This window comes from Podarcis muralis, chromosome 11 (assembly GCF_964188315.1).
Source record: "Podarcis muralis chromosome 11, rPodMur119.hap1.1, whole genome shotgun sequence".
Taxonomy (NCBI): domain Eukaryota; kingdom Metazoa; phylum Chordata; class Lepidosauria; order Squamata; family Lacertidae; genus Podarcis; species Podarcis muralis.
In genome coordinates, this window is record NC_135665.1 from 17,519,528 (window position 1) to 17,544,350 (window position 24,823).

Consider the following 24,823-nt stretch of genomic DNA (forward strand, 5'->3'; position numbering starts at 1 on the left):
AACCGCTGATCTTCCGATCGGCAAGCCCAAGAGGCTCAGTGGTTTTGACCACAGCGCTACCCACATCCCAATGGTCCAGACTGTAAGAAGCCCCATGCTACCTAGAAAAGCTCTGTTGGATGGCACAATGAGGATGCAATGAAGGCAGCAAAGTATGCTTTCACTGCTGCCTCCATTGCTACTAAATAGGCTCGATGATGAGCCCTCAACGATGTCCAATTGTATCCAGCTGGAGTTTTTCTGCACTCGTATATTTGAGCTGAGCTGTCTCTCAACATGTTTCCTCACCCTAAGCTCTGGAGCTATATTGACCTTGAAACTCTGGATGAAGACAGTCTATTTTTTAAATTCATAATATTTCTAAACATGCAAGATGAGATTATTTCTATAGCTCCATCCTACCCTGTTATTGGACAGTCAAATGCAACAACTGGATATTCGTTTTAATAGTCGTTTTTGCCATTCTACTTAACCTTTTTTCATCTACAGGTTACAGAAGCACTTTTTAAAACAGTGCATGAAATATCAAAAACTTGTAGTGTTTAGGTCTTCCTGGCATGTTACATGTTAGGTGGGGCTCAAATAAAGAGTATTGAAAACCAGAGGAAAGGAATTTATTAATAAAAATAGGCTGATTTAGGCAACCACAGTTAATTCACTCCCATTTATTGCAGTGATCCCTCCCCAATACAGAGTAGTAACTGCAATACTCAAGTTGTTAAAACATTAGAAAACCCATTGTGTGTGACAGTTACAGTACAATATTATCAAAATATGACATGACATTTTCAAACTGTGGAATAGTACCAACCAAGCTCAATCCTTAAATTAAGACCATAGTTCATTTTTAAATAAACAGAAAAGCATATAAAACAAATTATGTAAAAAGGAAAGCCTAATACAAACGTAACAAATAAATAATTGATTTTTTTCAGCTACTTTCTAAACACTTCCTAATTTCATAAAATAAAGTTTCTGCTACAGAAATGGTATTGCTGAGTGTCAATGGAAAACAATTATTTCAAGTCATTACTGATTGGAACTTAAGAAAACATGGCGCCAAAAAGAAAAGATCAATTCATACTAACTAGAAATTGGAATGGCTATGTATCATAAAATTGCCTCTTGCTAACAAGGTGCAATTATGTTTATTGGAGTGTTAGAATAAATTGTACAATTCTTGTCTTGGTGTCTAGTATGGTATGTGTGTGTGAAGTACTGAGAATTCTCATGTATGAAGTAACCTTTATTAATTTACAGACTACATTTTGCTCCCATCCATATATGCATATTTAGATAAATTTGATTTTTTTACACAGCACACAAAGAGACTTTTCATTTGGTTCCTTTTACAGATAACAAGCAATGGTTTTCCTGAATAGCAAAATTCTGAATAAGTGTACCAGTGCACTTTTTCACGATAGCAGCACTAAGTTCATGCCCTACTGTCTGTACATAAACAATGGAAATAAAAGTTCAGATTAAATGAATAATTTTATGCCCCTCGTCACACCAATAAGCACTGCAAACTTGTAATTATCAATGCTATTACACATTGGGAATGCTTTTTAGGGGGGGGAAAATCCTGTTCTTATTATAAGACTTTAAATTTTCTTTGAAAACTAGGTACTGGCATTGATTTACTCTACCTGGCTGCCAACTTGTATTGCACTTCTGAAAAGGGGAGAACACAAACAACATTGGTAAGACAATGAGAGTCGTAATTTACTAGAATGCTAATCACTATCTGCAAGAATCACCTTGTCTCAGTAACTGGGACTACCAAAATAAATTTGTTCGTTTATTCTGATCTTACACAGTAAAAAATATTGTGTATGCATATTCTCTCTCTTCAATATCCAAATTACAGGTGTTCGTTCTAGCCCATATTACCCCGTATTAATGCCAAGAGACTGGGAAAGGGTTTGAGGCAACTCTTAACAGATAATAGGCATAAGCACTATTACAAACTAGTGAATAAAACCTCAAGTGATTCTTCAGTAAGCAATTCATCGAGTAAAAAAATATAAAGCAGTCAAACCACACACGCACACAAATTGAGGGCACACAAATTGGCAGTTCTTGAATACACAAGGTCATCACGTACAAATTAAAACATAAGGTCAAGAGGATCAAACCTGAGTATTTAACAAGACTAAACATAGATTCTGACAACTGAATAAATTGCCCTTGGGACACCTCTAATAAAATGTGGTCCATTTAAGCAGGTGAACAAACTGTTAACTTTATTTAGATGGTCCTTGAAAGATTGAAGTATCCTGTTAGATGGCATATCATAAACGCGCCTGACATTTACATCATCATGTAACATAACTGCAGCTTCACAGTGGAGCTACAGAGTGAGGACTGGTCCACTAACCTTCAGCCAAAGTAGCCCAGTAGGAAATATATATATATATATATATATGATGAAATCTAAGAGGACCCTCTGTCAATACACTTTAGCTTTATTCAGTGGTACAAATTGAAAAGTACAAAGTCCTAGATATCAACGTAACAAATTTGGTTTGTTTTTTTTTAATTACAGCCAACTTGCTCCACTTTTTAGCTTTGTCTCAGATCCAACAGAGATCTTTAAAAACAAAACACACCATTCCAAACAATAGGAAACATACAACAATAAAACTAATACCTTTATGGAAGACCAGAACGCAGCATTTTTATTAAAATGGAAGTCTAAACTAAAAGAAGTTTGATCTAAAGTTTTAGCCAATGGCAGACTGACATTCTTTATAAATTTACAAAATAGAGTATATGGATGAAATTTGGTTAACTTCAGAAGGCACCTCAAGGCTAAAAGGCTTTTATAAATCTATAATCCTTTCACTGATCAAAAATAAACACTTTTATTGCTGCCGCTCAAGTAGCAAAGAAAAACCTGTTTATTCATTCTTCAGTCCAGCAAGAAATCTTCCCCCATTAAGCAAGATTAAATTACAGAAGAATTAGAAGAAAACTGAAGCTTTCACAACTTTAGGAGTATAGTGACTTTCCTTGTGTGCTTTCAAGTCAGTGGAACAGTGAAAAAGAGTAGTCACTTTTTGCCTGTGTGTGATGTTAATATTTTAATCAAACATCTCAGTCTCTCCCACTTTAGGCACTGAAGTACCATTTCTTCACAGCTACATGCTGCGCAGTAGTGCTTAGGAATAGAAGGTAAGAACACTCTGATGATTCCCACGGACAAGGAGAATTGGTGGCAGGTCCTTTGAAAGAGCTTCGATCCACGCCATGTATAGTGCACTTGATACTGCACTTTTTCGTGCTACTGGCAAACTCCTATAACCAAAAGAGGAATAAACTGGGCATTTTGTCAGGTTAACAGCACAACCGGATCAGTTAATGCAAAATGTCTCAAAATTACTGAGACTGACAGCCAGTGTTTGTATTTTATTAAAGAAGACAATTTTAAAATGATCTGTTAGCCAAAAGATTTTTGCTGCTAAATAATGCTTATTAGAAGCAGTAGTAGCATCAACAGACAATACTCGTTGTTTGGAGAATTACCGTATTTTTTGCTCTATAGGACGCACCCGACCATAGGACGCACCCTGTTTTAGAGGGGATAACAAGAAAAAAAATTCTCCCCCTCTCTGCGAATCGCCCCTTCAGCGAAGCGGCAGGAGAAACGGAGCCCCTTCCATTTCTCCTCCCGCTTGGCTGAAGGGGCACTGCGCAGCTCTCCCTCTCTGCTGAAGCCAGGAGAGTCTTGCTCTCCCGGCTTCAGCAAAAGGAACCCGAAGCCTCCAGAGCGCAGCGGGACCTCCCGCTGTGCTCTGGAGGCTTCAGGCGGCTATCCCTGAAGCCTGGAGAGCGAGAGGGGTTGGTGCGCACCGACCCCTCTCGCTCTCCAGGCTTCAGCGAAAGCAACGCAAAGCCTCCGGAGCGCGGACAGAGCGCTCCCTTTGCGCTTCGGAGGCTTCGCGTTGCTATCGCTGAAGCCAAGGAGCCTGCATTCACTCCATAGGACGCACAAACATTTCCCCTTAATTTTTGGAGGGGGAAAAGTGTGTCCTATAGAGCAAAAAATACGGTATCTTCCAAATTTGTCAGATATGCTACTTTGCTACCATTGAAGGCAAGGCTGTAATCCTGGATGGAGTTATCTTGAGAATAAGACACACGCGTGTAGACAAACATGCACAGAATTAGATCGTTTCATTATTAAGAATTCTATCCCACCATTCAGTGTTAGTAACCCCAAGGTAGGCTACACACATGTCAAAATCCGAAATACCATATCCCTCAAAAACTACCACTATTCTATTATCTGCCACTGTAGCTGAATCAATATGCTATCTCTTTCCATTGCTTGTTTCCCTCTCCCTCTTTCCAGCCTACTATGCCTCCAAAAATATATTCCAGAGGTTTGGGGCACCTTCTGGAACAGTGTAGATCAGGCATGGCCAAACTTGGCACTTCAGATGTTTGGGGACTACAATTCCCATCATTCCTGGCCACTGGTCCTGTTAGCTAGGGATGATGGGAGTTGTAGTCTCAAAAACATCTGGTTTGGCCATGCCTGGTATAGATGGTGACCCTGTAAACTGCAGGGGGAAAAGAAATAAAAACATCTAGGTTTGCAGAACAGGAGTTTCTGCTCAATCCAACATTATGCTCTCAAACACAATGGGTGACATCCAACCAAGTCATACTCAATTCACTACTGATGAGTCCATCAGTTTCAATGGGTCTGCTCTAAGGTTATCACTGGCTACATCAGCATGGTTGCCACTTATTTCTGCTGCACCAATGACCCTTTAACTCCAAAGTCAGAGGCATTCATAAATGTTTTCAAGCACCTCTTGTTTATCTACCATGTAACTACTTTACAGGGGGAAACCTAGAAATTCAGGGTTTTCATATGTATGTTTATTACGGTAACCTTGTGATGTCTAACTTATCATGATTACAGCAGAATTACTGTCACGGGGACATTTTTGTGAAAACCTAGCTAGGTATTTGCCTCACAGAAAGTCTGTTGCTATGTTCTAATCAGGCAGCGCAACCACTGCATCATAACTTGGAGAACTGTCCCGTTTGTGAAATTCCATTCTGCGCAATCCTCAAGCCAACCCAATTATCTTTCCATAGGCACCAAAATTATTAAAACCTTTCCCAAATAGTGGTGTTGATGCCAAGAACCACAGAAAGCAGTACTTACATAACAATTAGATTAGCTGTACTTGAATGTTCTTTCAGTAATTCGTTTAACCTAATCTGGCGTTGGCTCTGCAATTAAAATGAGAACATTTTAAACAGCCCAAACAGCAATTTTTAAAGATCAGTAAGTAGTAGATTTACCAATGTAGCAACTCAAAATGAATACTATAGGAATGAATACTCAAAATGAATACTATAGGAAGTTTAAATATTCCTATGTGGAAAGAGAGTTACAAAAAATACCTTTGTTTTGTATAGCTCAATTTCATTATCTGTGATTCTCCAAGGTTCATCTTCTTTCATTTTATCTGCAACATCTTGCTCTTTATCATCTTCATGAAGTCGGAATGGCTCAATCATTTCTTCAAAAGCTGCAATGCTAAAGATTATTTTAACACATAGCTGAAGTTAATCAGTCCTCAGACTCCTAACTGAAATATTTGTACAATGAGACCTGCAACTAAGATGCTACATTAATTTAACAAGATAAATGTGACTTCTCTATTCTAAGCTAGACTGCACAATACAGACTTAAAGGCTGCACAACAGAACCACCGACCGGGATCCACGTTTGCTTTATGCAAACACCAAGGCTGCTTGGGCATTCCTACTGGATTTTAAATTTTTGATAAACTCTCCCCACCTTTGGACAGCAGGTCCCCCTCCGGTATCATAAAATGCTGTGACAACTCCGCTCAGTTTCAAGAGAATGAATTTTCCCATGCAGAACAGGGGACTACTGTTTAAAAATCAAAAACCTAGAGCCTGTGGAAGGCGACAAAATTGCCATACACACAACTAACAAGGATAATAGCTTTTTTGCTTTTAATGAGAAAGCAGCCAAAATCCTCCGGTTATTTGGGAAGGAGGACACAACAAGGGGCAAAATATGCCCTCCCTCCTCTTCCATTACTAGGTGCTGCCACTCAATCCAAAGCCATCTCACTTATGCAACAGCCATATTATGTCTTTATGTTAGCAAAGCAAAGTGAAAGATTCCTATGTGAATTTTTAAAAAGCCAATACAATGAGTTCCTACGAAGCTGCATTTTAACCACCAGAACTCAATTCATATAAGTAGGATAGACAGACCAGCATATTGCAAAACTTTTATTCACTTTTTCACTCCATTGTAAATGCAAGCTGCTTTTTAAATTCTCGAGTTTCCAGCTGAATAAAAGCAGTCTGAGTTGCGGTGTGGTGAGGTGCTATTTGAAAAGAGGGATAGGGACGTTTTCTTCAGATTTATAAAATGGGTATTTTATTGGGGCTTGCATAGAGTCATAAAATTGTAGAGTTAGAAGGGACCCGTTCCAATCCCATGCGGGAATCTTTTACCCAGCCTGGGACTTGAACCCACATCCCAAAGATGAAGAGTCTCATGCTCAATAAAACTGCAGAGAATGGATGCTGAATTGGGAAGTGTTCAAAGGCTGCTTTATCAACTCTTACAAAGAAGGTAGGAATATCAATATGCCAGCTCCAATGTTGGCATCCCTTTTTTGCTGTTCTAGGGGCATGTACAGGGAACCCAGAGATGCTGCTTTGCTTCTCCACTGCACCAATAATGGCGGAGAAGGAATAATAATAATAATAATAATAATAATAATAATAATAATAATAATAATTTATTATTTGTACCCCGCCCATCTGGCTGGGTTTCCCCAGCCACTCTGGGCGGCTTCCAACAAAATGAGTGAACAAAGTGTTGTGGCTTTTACTTTTATAAACTTAATTATGTTTCTCACACTAGCTGCTGGTGGCAGCTAACTGCTAGTGTAAATTGTCAATAATATTTTTTGAAAAATATAGGAAATGAATGCACTCTCTCTCTCTCTCTCTCACACACACACACACACACACACAGAGAGAGAGAGAGAGAGAGAGAGAGAGAGAGAGAGAGAGAGACTTACTTTTCTTTCTTTGGCTTTGTATTGATATCACCAAGAACCATGATATCCGAGAAATCTATCCGAAATTTGCTGAGCAGTGTAGCCATTCTAAAAGCAATTTTAAAAACATAGTTAAATGTATATATTAAAACTGTACAGTCAAGATAGCTAAAATGGTTTGCATGCTTACAGAGGTTATCAGCTGGTTCTAAATTCTGATCACCAGATTATTTAACAAGCAGAGAGGCATATGACTGCACTGTAAACTTTTATAAACAAGTAGAAAGTATTTGCCTCAAGAACCTTCAGTATTTAATAAGTTTCACAACAGAAACACAGGAGAGAAAAAAACCCTAATATTTTAAAAGGGGAATAAAAAAATAAGCTATATAGCTAAATATAAGACTGAGTTTTTAAATCATTGCTAATTATTAGGTCTGGTAAGTAAAAGTACTGATTTCTCCTAATTAATGACCAACAAATTCATATTTGCCAAATGATAAAAGAATTGTACTTAATGAAACTTACGCTCTTCTGTCGTGATCTATTCTGTTTATTTTTCCCCCAATGAACACTCTGATCCTGCAGTCTTTCCACTTTTTTTTGGTTGTCAGAAGATACGGAATCAACAGCGTCAAGCCTACATGAATAAAGAATTCTCACTTTTGGTACTGTGTTAAGATTTGGCGGTATCAGAAATTATACACTACTTAGTTGCAGTATTATTATTATTTTTTAAAAAAGAACTTCCATCTTACCCCCATCATCAAAAAGCCACCATACGTCAATATTATTTTTCCCTTGTTTCTTCTGAAACTGAGAACTTGCATCAAGCAACTTTTGATCAGCCATGTTCAAGGCCGGACCTTTGGGATCTGTAGAATAGAGAAGTGGCATTTAAAAGGAAGCAAGAAAGGCAAAACTTCATTCCTGTCTCAAATGCAGAATGTGGGTTACTTCTGCTTTCAATGTTGTGGGAGCGGCATTCTGCTTGTGCAACAAGACATCCCTTTCTTCTCCCCTCCGGCCCTCGCAACCCTTTGGGAAGCAGGTTTTGAAGATGCATATGAGGCTGCAGAGGAGAAGAGAGGAAGGGAAGATCCGCTAGGCAAGCAATGCTAGCGTATGAAAAAACAACTATGAATTTGTAGAGCCATCAAGTAATGCAACTGGAGATGGGATAGGACACTCCCTACCTTTAACCAGGGGTGGCTAAGCTGGGGCGTTTCAGATGTTAGTACGTCAACTCCTACCAGTCCCAGCCAGCATGGCCAACAGGCAGGGAAGATTAGAAAATTCCAGCAACACCTGGAAGGTCACAGGTTAGCCACGCCTGCCTTAAATCAAACCTCATGAAACCTGACGCAGGAGCATTTGCTCTCCTAGGAAGGGCAGAAAACACATGGCATCCCTGCCTAAACACCCAAATAAAAGTTATCACCAGTTTTGCTCCTGTATATTGATTTTTCTCTTTTTAGAAAAAGTCTAGAGTGACAGATTTTCCATCTGCACCAGCTTAGCTCCCAAACCGCTCTGAAGTTCAGCAGCATTTGTCTCAATAGTGGTTCATTGCCAAGGGGGCTGGAGCCACTGAGAAACAAGAGGGAGGTGTCACCATGCTCATTATACCGGAGGTATAAAGAAGTACAAACTGGTTTTTTTTTAATAAAAAAATTAAGAGGTACCTCCCTACCAAAAATTAAAATAGCCCAATGAACATGCTCAGTAGCCTCCAAGAATCACACGATATTATGTGTCAGTTGGAAAAATAGGGAAGGAAGATTAAGGTGGTCTTGGAGAGTAGTTTGGCCTTTTTCAGACCCTCCCAACTATTGGTATCCTAGGAGGAAGACACTATTTTCTGGCAGTAACCCTGAACAGGAGCTCTCCATTAAGAGAGTGAGGATATCTTGCAATATTTAACTAAAGATATCACATTATATATATGCACCAGAAGTCATCTATGGGCACTCTCTCACCTGGCTGTAGCTGAAGACAACTCTAATATTTAAGACAGCATTATGCTCCAATTCTTTCCCCATCCCAAAAACGTATCTTGTCCAAGAAACTCACCCAACCACCAAGGTTCCCATGAGCCCAGCAAGTACAAACTATTATCTTCTACTGAAGACATGTAAAATGTTATGACACATGAAACAAAGCGTGAGAAATTATAAACTGATGTTTACAGCATGAAAAAAATTGATTGAAAACAAAATATGGAAAAATGGCCTGCCTTTTTTCAAAAGTGGCTGCGTTGGAGTCTTGCCATCGTCGTCGTCTTCTGGATAAGGTTTAAAAGGGGGGGATTAAAAGGTTATTTTGCAGTATTAATAAAAATGTGGACTCTTCGTTCTTTTTAGGATGCAGGATGAAAAGCCAAACAATGAATGAATTCAAAGCAATTGTGTTCATGAATGTAAGTGATTAGCATGTTAACATACCACTTTATTTAAGACACACACAAAGTTCTGCCACATATTAAAAGTAGCTACACTATTAGCATTTTTTTCCATTTAAGATCCCTTTTCACTCTCAAAAGGGTTTGGGTTAGAAAATAGAGATGCTTGCTGCAATTTAAACATTTCCCTAACAGATATTTGGGGTGGGGAAGAGATGGGAATGATATCAACAGTTAGTCCCATAGCTTCTCCTCAAGACAAGAAGCACCACTTGTGAAGTGCTGAAAGCATCTATAAGAGCAATTATTTAACAAAAGCTTTGCAACACTTGATGGTAAAAAGAAGTTCTGAGAAGTTTTGAAAAATAAAAGTCAAACACATAACATTGTTCAAATACCATGACCAAAATTTCTGTGCATGTTTACTACTAAAGGGTTAATCTTTGAGCCCGTGGCTATCAACTTAGGAAAGACATGTATGCTGTTGTGCCTCAATGCTCCAGGATGCTGTCTTACACACTGGGGTTTAAAAAATAGCTTGCCAAAGAGATGAAGTAGTAAGATAGTCTTTCAATGGGCCATCCTTGTTGTGTGGCAATATTCTTGCTAGTGACCGAAACACCAAAAAAAGTTGGACCCCTAAAGTGAGGCTCCCACAAGCTTAAAATATCTTGCAGTGACACATGATGAACTACCCATGCAAAACTCTGGATTGCAAATCTGACTTTGAAGTGTATGAAGGAGGACTATTATGATTTTTGCATTGATGCCAACAAAAATTCATTAAGTAAAATGTTACCTTTATGAATAGGAGCTTTTTCACTCACAGGCTTGGACGTTACTGTCTCAGTCTTCTTGCTATAGTCCACATTTACTATAATGTCTTTGGTTACTGGTGATTTCTCTTGGGACGACAAAAATTCTTCTGTGAATATGAAAGATACTATTCAGTATTTTTGCAAATTAGTTTACAAGCTGGGAGACAACTCATAAGGAGAAATGGTTGGGAATAAGTTCAAGCAAGGACAAGGGAAAATATACTGTATTTTTCACCCTATAGGGCGCACCGGCCCATAGGGCACACCTAGGTTTTTTTGGGGGGGGGAAATAAAGGGGGAAAATATTTTTTTTCCCCAGGCGCGGGGCTGGGGCGGGGGAAGCCCAAGCTTCCCCCGACCCCAGCCCCCAGAACAGGCTGCTATCCGCAAGCCTTGGGAGCCCAGCGGGAACTCCCACCGGGCTCCCCAGGCTTGCGGATAGCTTCCTGGAGAGCAAGACCGACCCCTCTCGCTCTCCAGGCTTCAGCCAAAGCCTGCATTTGCCCCATAGGACGCACACACATTTCCCCTTCATTTTTGGAGGGGGGGGGAAGTGCGTCCTATAGGGCAAAAAATACGGTACTATGGTTTTGCCAAACTTTAAACACCATACGTCACAAGACCACCACCACTATGATGACAAACCTAAAGCTGTGCTTTGGCTCAGCCAAGTTCATGTAACTGGATTAAAGTATATTTTGTACTTGCATGTAAATGGGAAGAAGAATGATGTTCACCTGGCGACTAGAAATTATTTAATAACACCCCCCACCAACACTTTAATGGAGCACTTACAGAAGTAATCAGTTGTTACTTCATCAGGCACTTAACACAAAGCGAGGCTAGAATCAGAAGGAATGGGACACTCAATATATTTTTGTCCCAGGTATAATTTGCTAATTTCTCCCAAAGACCAGAGATTAATTCATGATGGACAGCATTAAGTAAGGGTTACCTTGCCCCTGAAGGTGAGAAATATCCAGACCTTCCCTCAGACGGATAACTACTACTCCATACTGAAAGTCAAAGGCATCGCTGTAATAGAGTAAACACATTTTGGGGAAATATATAAGCTTCCAAATATCAAGTGATTAACTTCAGCTGTAAGGACAAGTACTCTGGTCAGCAAAACCAGACAGAAAGAATCTCAAAAGGTCATTCCAGCTCCCGAAATGACCACACTGTTCCTACAAAGTGATTAATGAACCAATTTAAGCTAAGATGGCAGTGGGTGCCTGCATGTGAATAATTCTGGCAGGCATGCAGCCCTTTTAGAGTAACCCCCCAACTTCCATCTCTTCCTTTGTTCATGGGCTGCCCATTGCCAAAATCAACATCTCTTTTGGCACCATTTTGCTTTGATGGCAATGGGAACCCACCTGGAATAAGAATGTTACGGTATTGTAACATATCCAGATTTGGGCTGTAAAACGTGGTCATGAAAATGGGTGCATGCTTCTGTCCTTGCTGAAATGGAAGAGCTGCTTACAATTTTTTCCTGAAAATAGTGCTAAACTAGGCACTATCAAGTGCTGGCTCAGGACTCACTAGTGAGTCGTGGCCTGATTCAACCTGGGTCGCAACAAGAGCACTACTACCAGGCAAATATATATTAAAAGATTAAAGAAATGAGTCCCCAAATGCATGTTTGGGTTAAAAGTGGGTTCTGGGTCTGAAAAGGTTGATGATAAATGAATCAGGACAACCGGTATATGCACTGGACTACGAGAGCTGCATCTTCACAGTCAGGTATATGGTTAACCTACTCACTGTAATAAGTTGATGTAGGTGTCGACATCGTTCATGTCAGCCGATTGCCAATCTTTCTTAAATCCAAGAACAAGCGTGTTTGGTTTCATTCGTCCCAAACCTGCAGCCTAACAACAACAAAAAACTCTACTTAAATCTTAGGGAGGTTATATCTATGTCTGTAAAAAAAAGGTAAGCTACATGAAAAATGGGTATTTCCTTTCTATTCTAGTGATGAAAGTGGCAGGGGGAGATGAGTAGGAGAGAACATCATTTTCCTGCCCTATCTAGTAATATAATAATATAGTAATAATCTAGACCTGTTGGAGATCCTATGACAGCTGTGGCTACATCTGAATGTAGTCTTTACCATTAGATAAATGGCTGGGATAAGAAAACTGGCCTTGCGAGCAAATATAGTCCTATTCTTTTCTTCGGGTGACAGTTTCCTTCTCCCCTATAGGGCACTAACTCAAAACCTGCGTGCCTTCGTGAATATTACAAACCCTGACTGTTGGTGATTTTTCCTGACTGGCAGCACCCACACCATAAGGATCTGGGCCATCAAACTGTCTAGCTATCAACCCAGTATTCCCATCTCCTTGGACAGGACATGTGCCTGCTACTGATGTGAAAACCATTATGTTGCTTTCTAATAGAGAACTGCATTCATGTCGCAAACCAACTGCAAGGAGTGGGGAATTGAAGCTGGTTTAACTGCTTTACCCGAAGCCCTGCTGAACTCATTAGCGAGGAGGAAGTAAAGTTAGAGCAGCATGCTCCCCCAATCCTTTTTTTTTTTTAAAAAAGTTTCCCTCTCATTTTTTCCCAACGGGGAAGAAGCGAATGCCAACAATTAATACGTCTCCTTGGTCCACATGGCAGTGGGAGGATGAAAGACCTCTACCCCATGAATTGTGAGGGTCAGAAACCTTTAGAATTATCTCCAATGAAACAGGAAAAAGGTTAACAGAGAACTGGGTTGCAAGAGCCCTGCTTTTCTATGGGGATTAGAGAGGGCAGGGTCTCCACTTTTTTTAAAAAAAACTTCCCAATGCCTGGAATGTTTTAGCCTTGCTTTCAAACCTAGAATCCCAGGATGTGATCAATTTCTGACAACCTTTCTCCACTGGACAAGTTTGTTACTTTGCAAAATTAAATTATATATTTATTAAATTGTGGTATGTACAATGCAGCTAAAAATACAATGTCCAGAGCAGATCACGAAGCAGCACAGAACTCCTCACTTTATATGACCATTTACCTGCATTAGGTATTGCGCACCATCTCTCAAATCCTCTGCATGCACTGGAGCATAAAAGGCTTTCATTTTATTTTTAATAAGCCACCGCTGGTACCTGGGCAGGTCTGTTGACAATTCCTTCATGGCCTGCCTGCGAGGGCCCTATGAAAAAAGTGTGGGGAGGGGAGCACACAATTAAAAAGACACGGAAGCAAGTTTTGGATGACATCTTTAAGTGAGGATTTCTTACTGAGAAAAATAGATGGGCTCTTTTAGTGTGGCCAGTTCAAATGACATGTTATCGCTTAGACCAGATAACATATCAGAATCAGTACCCTGACAATGAACCAGAACTTTAAAAATATTCAATTCTGCTGCTTTCAAATTAGAGGATACACTTTATTTTAAATCTTTATGCTGCTTGCTGCAGAAAAGACCCTATTTAGTACTTTAAAGTTTAGGTATTTGTTGGGCACTACCAATTTACTTCTTATCAATTATTTGTGCAATTCACCCACCACCTTCCACGGATACATATATACATGCACATACCGCATTGGCCTGACTATAAGCCGCACCTTTAAAATTCAAGGCTTATTTGCGGGTGTGGCCTGCCTTCCGGCACTACCGCCCTGAACGGGGAGCGCTTGGCAGCCCACCCCCCAAGCCGGTGCCTGGCTCCGAGTGCACTGTGTGCCCATCTCCTGGCACTACCGCGCTGAACAGGGGGCACCGGCGCTCGGCTCCGAATATAAGCCACACTTGAACTTTTCAGTCAGAATTTTTTTTTTGGGGGGGGGGGGGGAGTGTGGCTTATATTCGGGCCAATACAGTACATGCAGGCAATACATTATCAATAATATCCCAACCTAATACTTCTACGTTTCAAGTATTTTCTTGTATTATGGTATTTTTATGAATCCAGCGCTCTTCTATAGGCACAGCTTTCCCCAAAGCATACCCCAATAACCTAGCAAATCTCAGCTTTTCCTCTTGACACATCATTTTATCTGTATGCTTGCATACTAGTAAAGGTAAAGGTAAAGGTACCCCTGCCCGTACGGGCCAGTCTTGCCAGACTCTAGGGTTGTGCGCTCATCTCACTCTATAGGCCGGGAGCCAGCGCTGTCCGCAGACACTTCCGGGTCACGTGGCCAGCATGACAAGCTGCATCTGGCGAGCCAGCGCAACACACGAAACGGCGTTTACCTTCCCGCTGGTAAGCGGTCCCTATTTATCTACTTGCACCCGGAGGTGCTTTCGAACTGCTAGGTTGGCAGGCACTGGGACCGAGCAGCGGGAGCGCACCCCGCCGCGGGGATTCGAAGCGCCGACCATACGATCGGCAAGCCCTAGGCGCTGAGGTTTTACCCACAGCGCCACCCGCGTCCCGCTTGCATACTACTTATTACACAAATATAGGTTGTTTTCCAAGTGCTATGGTGTAAGAGGAAAATTATTATTCACAGACTTACCATATGTATGTGACCGCAGATCATCAATCCTACATTCTTGGTGAAGGCATGTACTAGATGAAGCAAAGCCGGACGTGAGCTTGGAGCACCACTCATCACAAGGCATTGTGGCCTAGTTTTAGATTAAAGAGAAAAATTGGTGTGTACAATCATTTCTTACAGGAACCCAATCACATACGTTAATAAGCTAGATACTTAAATACCAATGTTGTTTCTTTTGTTTCTGTTTCTATCTTATGTGGGGTTTTTTGCCCTTTTTTGTCGTAAATTGCCCTGTGATCCTTGGATGAAGGGCAGTAGACAAATGAAATGGGGGGGGGGGGGGGATAAATGTTGGCTGCATAAAATATCGGGGAATTAGCTCATGATGCCATGATATTGATGCTGAATAACATTAGCTCAAAGGAAAAAACATTACAGGCAAGCTTCTTTCTGCCCTGTTACTACTGCAAAGCATGCCTCCAGAAAAGTTGTTGCAATAGTGCAAGCAGATTAGAATACACCAAATGCTGTGTGTAACCACTTTCCGTGCTTACTAGACAAGAGCTATAAATTGGTCCTCACTTTGCGAACATTCTATTTCAACGGTCTGCACTGTTTCACCACTGATAGTTATACTTGTATCTCAAAAGTTCGACTGTATTGTCAAACATCTATTGATTTTACCTGAAGTTTTTCACGTGGTCTTCCACACCAGTAAGGCGAACAGCATGCTGCAATGCATTTAGGTAAGTCAAGGCTTGAGTTGAAGACCCCCAGTTTACATCTGAAAAAAAGAATGGTTTTTCGTTGAGACAAAAGAGGTCAACTGAGGCAAATGTGCCTCAGTCTTATTTCAGAATGAACACAAAATGTGACATTTTAGGGACACTATTTGTACTGCTACCTTGGCAATTGAGCTAAAATCACAAGCAGTTTGGAAGGGAGCAGCCAAGTTATCTAGATTAAGTCTAGTTGTTTCAGTGTTGGAGTGTTTAGGAGGAAATATTATTTCCTAAAATGGGAGAGGGTAGCTAAAGCCCCCTAAAGTATTTTGTTAGCATTTAGTGACAATGTGTTTTTTAAAGTCAAATATAATGTATTTTGAACATTTGGCAAACTTCATTAGGTTTGCTTGAAGTCACCAAATTTAAGACCCAAGATCTTAATATAGAGTCTTTTGAGATCAAGAAAATTATCAAACAATTTTGTACACTCTCTCACACTACTTCTAGTCACAGCTGTGCCTCTTGCCTTAGAAAAGGGAACTGATTAATAACCTGACAAATGTTAATTATTACTGAAGCACTTGTTGGCATCCGTCAGTCTTGGGAGACAATGGAGCAGTGCACCTTCGGGGGTAAAGTCAAACCGTTGTACAGTTATAGCAAAGCCCTGAGGTTCATCATCTAACAGCGTTCATAAAACCCATACATAATTAACTTTTAATCCATAAGTTCTCTGTTCCTATATGCTTGAGATCTAGGCATGTACAATAATTTTTGTGCCCCCCCCCCAGAAGCAATGACAGGTCACCAATTATAAAAGTTTTTAAAAACTGCAATTAAGTTTATGAAGTCACACAAAGACATCAAGCAATATTTGAAAATAAACCCTATTGAGGAAATTTGTTAGCCTTGGGAAATATGGGCTACTTTAAAGGAACTGTTTGTATTCTGAATTTGTAATAAGCCTTCAACTTATTCAAGTTGTCTATTTTTTATTACTTGCCTGAGGACCAATTCAGATGCAATACTCAGCATTCACATGATCACTTTTTGAAGTGACCCTATAGCTTTAACCATATAAAATGTTTATCTCAGAATGGGCTAACCAGCTTTTTTGTGGTCAAATTCTGAGAGCAACACTAATTCATCTAAAAACCCCTAGACATGCAAGGCTGCCTATGGGGGTGGCATAAGAAGTACAGACTTATAATTTCAGAAACCTCCAATATTATCTGGTGCTTCATGTTAGCTTCTTCCCTTATTTTAATGATGAGAATAACCTTTGGAAAGGTCTTATTCATCTTCTAATTTTAAAGATGCAAGCCAATTTGGGAAATAAAACTTTTTTTCTTTTTGTAAAGCACTCGATGTATCTCTTGATCTAGAGATAGCCATCAAAGGTGGACACATGCAATAGCACCGCAGATTTGTCTGCCCCTCCCTTGCCCCCAGTGTTCCCATTACACATGCAAACCTCCCCTTACACACAGAGACAGACACACAAGTGAAGAACACTACACACTCCTTGGACAGAGCGGTGCACTTTAAGGGCTAAATTCATCGTAAGCTGAACTTGGAAAGTGCATTCTGTGCACTGTAACTTCAGAACAACCCTAAATAAACTGTTAAATGAATATAGTGGGATTCATATGAGGGTGGTTTTTTCCTCTCTTGTTTCACACCTCCCTTGCTGACATGCAATGACAATGAAAAAGTAGGTGAGTCGGTAGAGTCCTGACTGCTCACTTCAGAGGTGTAATAGGCCACTTGCCTTCTCATCAGCTCAATCCTAACCACCAATACTGTCTTTCATGTCAGAATACACAGATCAAAGACTAAGGTATCAAAATAGGTTTCTTAATGCTATTCCTTTTCTAGTTTGTCAAAGTGTTTCTTTCAAGGACACTGTACTTTCCCACTTTTGTCACACAAATATTTAGGGTTTCCTAAGGAAAATGGCCACCAAGCTCAAACACTTTCTGAATATGTACCACTTTCCCTGTCACCTTTTAAACAAAGTTAATACAATTTACAGAGCCTAGTCAATTTTCTTTTCTTAAATAGCACTGAAGGGAAACAGAGGGGAATCATGTACTGTATATGAAGTAGACTGAATATGTTTAAAAACAGCATTGAATCAAACCATAAATCCAGTCATTGGCCTAGGGTCTCCTAGACATGCACCCACCTGGCTTCTTGTAAGTTACATAAATGTAGAGTCCTAGAACGATGACATATGTGAGGAGTGCTGCCCACCAGTTAATGACAAACATCACTATACAGCAAAGTATTGCTCCAACTAGAGACACCCACATGTTGTAGTACTTAAAAGCAGGACGCCAGCCTATTCAAAAAGCAAACACAGAAATTAAGAGCACAAACAGAAAGCTTCCCCTTCAGTGTGGATCCACAACCCCCACATCCCCCAGCATTTTAATAGAATAAACACACGTAAATTGCCAACATTCTGGTTATGTGTATGATATGCACATGATTAAATACCAACAAAATAGAGCAACGGATGAAAAGGGGTACATTGCCTTGGTCTGCACATTACACTAAGCTAAACCATGGCTTAAATCTGTACCTTCGAAGAGGAGATCACAGCTGCTGAGCTCCACCTCTGGGTCCTCCCACTGCTACTCTTTCATGGCAGCATTCGAAACTCCCTTTGTTCCAGGTGGATTTTGAGACAGGGAATTTCATTAGAGCAAGCAGTTTCTGAGCTCTGGGCTCAGATTTCAGATTAAAACTACCATGTGGAAGGAAGGGAGGATCTTTTTCTGCCTCCCCACTTCCAGCCACTCTCTTAAGACCCTCTTAAAAATATTAGGGGGGCAGGCAGGTGAAGCATGTCTTTGGTTTTTTGCAGTCTTCAGATGAGGACTAGACCATGTGAAAAATGAGCCTAAGATTTTTGCTGAAGTTCACTTTCAGCTTTATATTCTTGTTATAAAAAAAAGTGTGCCTAGACATTCCATTGCTGCGACCATAACCTAGCTTGAAGGTGCCATTTAGCTCCTAGCTTTCATATCTCAGTTTTTAGCACTGTTTCATGAGCTAAGCGATAGCTTGACTTAGCATATTGTCTGAACCTGGCCTCATAGTTTGTCTTGCTCCAGACAAACCATGAGCAGCTACCAAAATTTGTCCTAGGGCTTACCGCTTGTGGTTTGTCTGGAGAGAGCAACCAAAGGAAAAGTTTCACTACCCTTAGCAAAAACACAAGTTGAAAGGAACAGAGTTAAGGGAAAACACTCAATTATAGATGGTATACATACAGATAATATTCCGTAAGATAAAATGAACAGTTCAAAGGAATGTAAGGAAAGCACTTCTTTATCAGGTATAGGCCACTGCCAATTAAAACTGAACTAAATTAAAACTAAAAATGTACACTAATTGAATTCAACTACAGTAACTGAATTAAAACTAAAAATGTAATGGTCAGATATGGTTCAGTATTTAGTCTTCTTCAGTGGCCTGCTACTATCCTTATTCTCCTATTATTTACCTGGAACATGCAATCACTTTCAAAGATCAGTGAATTTCAGTTCAGACATCCACTTTGAATCAGACAAACCACAGATCCAGGGTCACAGCACTGGAAGGAGGATCAGAGGAGGAGCACAGCAGCCACAATCTCCTCTCCAGGAACCTTCGTTCTCATGTCTTTGCACTAAGCAATAGTTTGGCTTAGCATTGCAGGAAAACCAACCCATAGTGCATATCGTAAAATTTCACGATGCTTTCATGCAGATTGCTATCCACAATCTAGTTAGCTGAACAGTTACACTTTTTTAAAAAATCCAGTTCAACATGTTGTGCAATTACTTAAATTATAAATTAAAGGCATTTTAAAAAGATGCTTTTGCCATCACTGATTTCAAATGATCAAGGGAAGCAATATAAAATTCATACCTGGAGACTTTGCAAGAGAAGCATGGAATACAGAGAAATTAATTAAGGCATAGGAAGCCAAGAAGAAATTGGAAATAATGGGAGCGATTACATTCAGTTCAGCTGTAAAAAAAAGAAAAGAAATGGAGAATTATATTAAATTATACAATAAATAGCTGTGATAAGAACAGAATTGCTGCTTTGATTGTGGGCTCTCTGCAGTCCCTCTCCAAGATTATGCGATAACTTAAACGATGGAAATTCATTTCCAGAAAATATGGCAATGGCCGCCATTGGGAGGGATTAGAAAATATTCATTTAAGATAAGGCTACTAATGGCTACTATTAATGATGCATATATATTACTTCCAAAATCAGAGGCACTATGCCTCTGATCACCAGTTGCTGGGGAAGAACAGCAGGAAAGGGCTAACTGCCTTCATGCTTTACTTGTGGCCTTTCATAGTAGCTTGTTGGCCACTCTAGGAAACAATGCTGGACTATAGGGATAATTCAGCAGGGCTCATATGTTCTTAGTTTTCCCAAACAGAAGCCACCAACATTAGTGGTTTGGGGGTACATTCCCTCTCCATGAAACAGGTTATGTATCCTCTATTCATAGTGAACCAGGTAATTATTACATGGGATTAGACAACATAGACCGTATTAGATGCTCCAGATAAACTTATACCACAGAGAAATATCCCTCTTTTTAGAATGGTGTATTAACCAACCAATTAATATGAATCCAAGAGCAATCAAGAAGGTCAGCAGATATCCTCGTAAAGGCTCGTTATTCTTCCCATAACCTTTAGCAAACATCAGGAAGCCAGGATAAATATTGTCTTTACACAAAGCCTAGAAGAAGAAGAAAAAGAAGATGATGTTAACAATTAAACTATGGTCACATAGATATAAATCAAGGCATCAAATCTGAATATTGCAATGCCATGTGAAGAATGTAATTAATATAAAAACTGTAGCAACTGCAGACATCACTAACTCAGTGAGGTCTTGGGTACCATGGGAAAAGTTAGATGGTGAACAGTGGAAGTCAGCTTTGCTACAATTTAGTTACCTTTATGCAAGCCTAAATCAAATTGGTTTCAATATGGAAACTGAGTGCCTTAAGTTCTGAAAAACAGTCAGTGATTTGCGGGAAATAACTGAAAAACATGTGTTAATAGAATACATTTGAAAGCCTTGATTTCTTAGTTTAGCTATGGGACCAATCCAACAGTATATTGAGAAACAGTGAATAAACATCACGCCCTTAGGATTTAGAAAAGTAATGTTTGAAAATATATCCAAAATTCAAGTTTGATCAGGCTTGCTACAAACAACTCAAGATTCTTACCTGGAAGATTTTAGGTGCGCTGACGAGAGATGCTAATGCTGAAGAAAGGGTGGCTGAAAATATACCAGCTGATATCAGAGGTGCAAATCCTGATACCATGCTCATTACCTGGAATAAGAATGTAACTTTAACAAGGGCAGTTCAAACACTTTAACACCTTTGTGGCAACGTTGTGTTAATATGAAACAGCATGCACAATTTTCAAATGCTATGACAACTATTAGAGCATTCAGAGAAGGCACTAACATTGCTTTACGAATAGTTAAGTGTCTGAATTTGCTCAGTTCTTGTTCCTTTCTCATCTTTTATTGTTCTGTATTATAATCCTTAAGGCAGGGACCATGTTGCTTTTAAATCTTTGGACAGCAACCAGAAACCATAGATGCTTTAAAATAAAAGCAAGCAACAATGATATATGCATTATTTCTTAACTTTGGCAGCTCTGACATTGTTTACTACTTCTCGTAAATAGTGAATGTAGTGCAACAGCTAAGTACTGGCTTTGAAGAAGAAATCTCTTCTGCCAATGAGTTTTTTTGGGGAAAATATGATCAATAATCAGAGCAACTGCGTAACTTCCTCCCTTTCACTGAAGTTTCTGCACAAGCCTCACATTAAAGGAGGTGGGTGGAACTGCATAGCAGCCATGCTTTGTAGATTATGTACATTACTCTGAACTGGAGTGCTTTTGCTGCAAGTTTGGGGTTTATTTTCCAATGAAACTCTGTATTTTCAAGATACTGATAATACTAGTACTGCTGTTCTGCACACAACTGACAACTTTGAAGAAAGCCAACTTCTGTTTTAAAAATACTGAAAATCTGATTGGCACGTTCCAGCTATGCAGCTAACCCAGATTTGTGGCTTTTAAACAAATACCAGTTTTTAAATAAAGTCTGGCACGACTACTCCTGAATAAATTGCCTCTTTCTTTGCAGTATCTTTCTGTCAAAGCACCCACTAATGTTTTAGAGTAGTCACTGATAACTGCTTCAGCTGCTTTTGATTTAAAGTGACATAATCTCAGAAGGTAAACTCGTTACCTAATTCAGCCAAGTAAGTAGATGAAAGCCCTTTAAGGCCTAAGTACTTTATCTTAACTGAGCTATTATACTTAAGTATATGAAAGACTATCATGGCTATGACTTTCACTGATCTTAGAAGTCAAATTCAGACTATCTAGAACAGAGATGAAGTAGGCAATATGACCAGATGCAATCTGACAACAAAGTAAATTAAAGGGAATTTAAAAGAGTGATTATTGCTTGCCGGACCTACAAACATCCTACTTTTGCCTTCGTCAAACTTTTCTTTGCAATTTTTAATATGTTTCAAAAGCCTGCAACTCTGGTCTCTGTTTGACCAGAAATGACAGTGGGAACATGTCTTTACACTAAGTGTTTACACTAAGCATTCTAAAATATTCCAAAAGCCTGTCGTCCAGCCACAATGGTTCTAAATATACAAAATAGTTTACACTTTGAAAAAAGAAGGAATCCTAGAGTTGTAAAGCAAGGATCATCTAGTCCAACCCCAGCAACGCAGGAATCTCAACACGTGCCCCCCATCCATTTTGAAACCATACCAGACCCTACTTAGCAGTTTTATCTAGAGATTATGAACTTTACACATGTGAAATTCATATTCTTGTAAACAGATTGCAATTTCAGACTTCAGACTTCTATTTAGAGGGGGGAAATGCGTTATTTCAAACTTTTGACCACTAGTCACACATCCTCTTTCTCATATGCACGTGAACACAAAGTGAAGTGAGGGAGATACACTATTTTTAATCTATTTCATGCGCTCTGCAAATGATTTAGTTCACACACATTGAACTACTTCACAGACTGGAATGTAATTATCTTGATATTGCACTTCTCCAGTTGTTGTGATGCCGTTATCAGCTTAAAATGCATGAAAATACCTATTTTGAGATTAAATGTACTCCAATAAAATATGTACTTAAATACCAATCTTTGTACAGGTGCTTTTTAAAAAAACCCTCACAGATTAATGTGAACAGGATGGAAAAAGGTATTATGAACATGGTTGGCACAGACTAGAAATAAGACTGATCCCTCCCTCCCTATTTTACAGTATATTAAGATTTATCTACCTGCCAACCTAGCAGTTCGAAAGCACCTCCGGGTGCAAGTAGATAAATAGGGACCGCTTACCAGCGGGAAGGTAAACGGCGTTCCGTGTGCTGCGCTGGCTCGCCAGATGCAGCTTGTCACGCTGGCCACGTGACCCGGAAGTGTCTGCGGACAGCGCTGGCTCCCGGCCTATAGAGTGAGATGAGCGCACAACCCTAGAGTCTGGCAAGACTGGCCCGTACAGGCAGGGGTACCTTTACCTTTACTAAGATTTATCTACATGTATTTTGTAAGTCATGCACAAAGTGCATAAAACATTTTAAGCAATTGCAGTTGAACATCTCAGGGTTAGAAATCACCGCTCACCTGGAAGTTGTTCATTAGCCCATAAGGACACCCTCCTTTTTCACATGAGGAGAAATCAAAGTTAAGCTTACAAGCTGCAGTGGTACAGTTTGTCAGCTCACCGACAAATGTGTCATTAATGCTCCCAGTGGCATCTCGAACAACACAAGCACCTAGAGCAGAGGGAAACAGAAGCAGTGACCTTCCAAGCAATTAAAGCAAACTGCATTATATTTCTCCTTGGTATATTCCAATGGAAATTGAAATTTCAATCAAGTTACTTCTACCCTCCAAAGTTATTGTAAAAGTAAGTATGGCTAGTCACAAAATGAATTTTAGAGCTATAGCACTGTTGACAAAGAGGTGAACAATAAAGGCATTCATTCTTTTTGGATTATAAATGTTGGTGCTGCAGTCCTGTATCTACTTTCCCTCAAAGTAAGCCTACAAGGGGACTATTTGCCATGCGTTCACCTATAGTGTTGTGTTGTTAGAGAAGAGCCGAAAAGCACAGGGGTAATAAATATCTTACTCAGCCCACAAACTCTTGAGAATCACAACTTTCATCATAATTTGAGTCCCCATAAGTTTATACCAAAAGACACGACAAAAATATGTACACAAGATAGCTCCTATTGCTTGAAATGTAACAAATTCAAAGCCAGTCTCAAGAATTTAAGCTGATTCTCTCTTTTTCTTTCAGATCTTAAGATTGCCATCTTTGCTTGCTGAAGACTTCCACACTTTGTAAAATGCTAGAAGTTGTGTTCTCAAAATAGATTCTCCCATACTAAGAAACCTTGGAGCACAAGTTCTCTTTACATCTAAAGGCATACAATATATATATTTGCCATGATGCCATGAGTAGAAAGAATTGGACTTTTACAATGTTTTAAGTCCATTGATATACCACTTTCCGAAAAAGCTTTAGGTAGCCTGCACGAACAAGATGACAGCGAAAGAAGTGAAAAGTGAAAATGCTGGAATTCAACCAGTCTTTGGGAAAAGTAATCTCTGAACTCTGAACGTCTGTCTGTGCTCAATTTGCAGTTATTGTTGATCACTTCAAGTAACAAAAGAACAACACTACTGGATAAAATGGCATGCCGCATTTTCCTCACTGCCTCACCTTTGGACTGGCTTTCTTATACTTTCAATATTTCATTTTAAAAATCTAAAATCCATTTTTATAATGCTGTCACTAAATGCCTGGTTGCTGGTTTACCTGCCCAGTCACTGGAATTCTGGTTAGTTGTTGTTCCCCTTTTCAGGTGTGAGTGAATGCACAGGCAACGTATCTTGCCAAACCCTCTTTCCCCTTCCCCATCCATATATATATATGCAAACACTTATGCTCATCAATCTGTGATGCGAACTGCACTCTGGGTAAGAAACAATAATTGATGATGGATTGACCTGAACATACAGGCACTGTAAATTAACTGTTTTGTTAAGTGGTTGTTTCTGTAACATGGTAGAAGAAGAAGAGTTTGGATTTGATATCCCGCTTTATCACTACCCTAGGGAGTCTCAAAGTGGCTAACATTCTCCTTTCCCTTCCTCCCCCACAACAAACACTCTGTGAGGTGAGTGGGGCTGAGAGACTTCAGAGAAGTGTGACTGGGCCAGGGTCACCCAGCAGCTGCATGTGGA

At 39.7% G+C, this 24,823-nt stretch overlaps 1 protein-coding gene across 2 annotated transcripts in view; it reads right to left on the bottom strand.

Moving 5' to 3' along the window:
• Positions 1–598: 598 nt before the first annotated feature.
• SLC12A2 (solute carrier family 12 member 2) overlaps positions 599–24,823 on the bottom strand; it is a 48,270-nt gene continuing 24,045 nt past the window's right edge. The window contains exons 10-27 of one of the 2 annotated variants that reach the window (XM_077936086.1): positions 23,192–23,343; positions 20,727–20,834; positions 20,104–20,227; positions 19,391–19,492; positions 17,658–17,813; positions 15,429–15,528; positions 14,763–14,874; positions 13,309–13,449; positions 12,066–12,172; positions 11,251–11,330; positions 10,277–10,402; positions 9,313–9,360; positions 7,835–7,951; positions 7,605–7,716; positions 7,098–7,184; positions 5,428–5,563; positions 5,186–5,253; positions 599–3,300 (exon numbers count right to left, since the gene is read on the bottom strand). In XM_077936086.1, coding sequence (XP_077792212.1) covers positions 3,165–3,300; positions 5,186–5,253; positions 5,428–5,563; positions 7,098–7,184; positions 7,605–7,716; positions 7,835–7,951; positions 9,313–9,360; positions 10,277–10,402; positions 11,251–11,330; positions 12,066–12,172; positions 13,309–13,449; positions 14,763–14,874; positions 15,429–15,528; positions 17,658–17,813; positions 19,391–19,492; positions 20,104–20,227; positions 20,727–20,834; positions 23,192–23,343 — 2,012 coding nt within the window. In that variant the 3' untranslated portion in view covers positions 599–3,164. The remainder of the gene's footprint in view (positions 3,301–5,185; positions 5,254–5,427; positions 5,564–7,097; positions 7,185–7,604; positions 7,717–7,834; positions 7,952–9,312; positions 9,361–10,276; positions 10,403–11,250; positions 11,331–12,065; positions 12,173–13,308; positions 13,450–14,762; positions 14,875–15,428; positions 15,529–17,657; positions 17,814–19,390; positions 19,493–20,103; positions 20,228–20,726; positions 20,835–23,191; positions 23,344–24,823) is intronic. The other variant, XM_077936087.1, reaches the window with a different exon arrangement.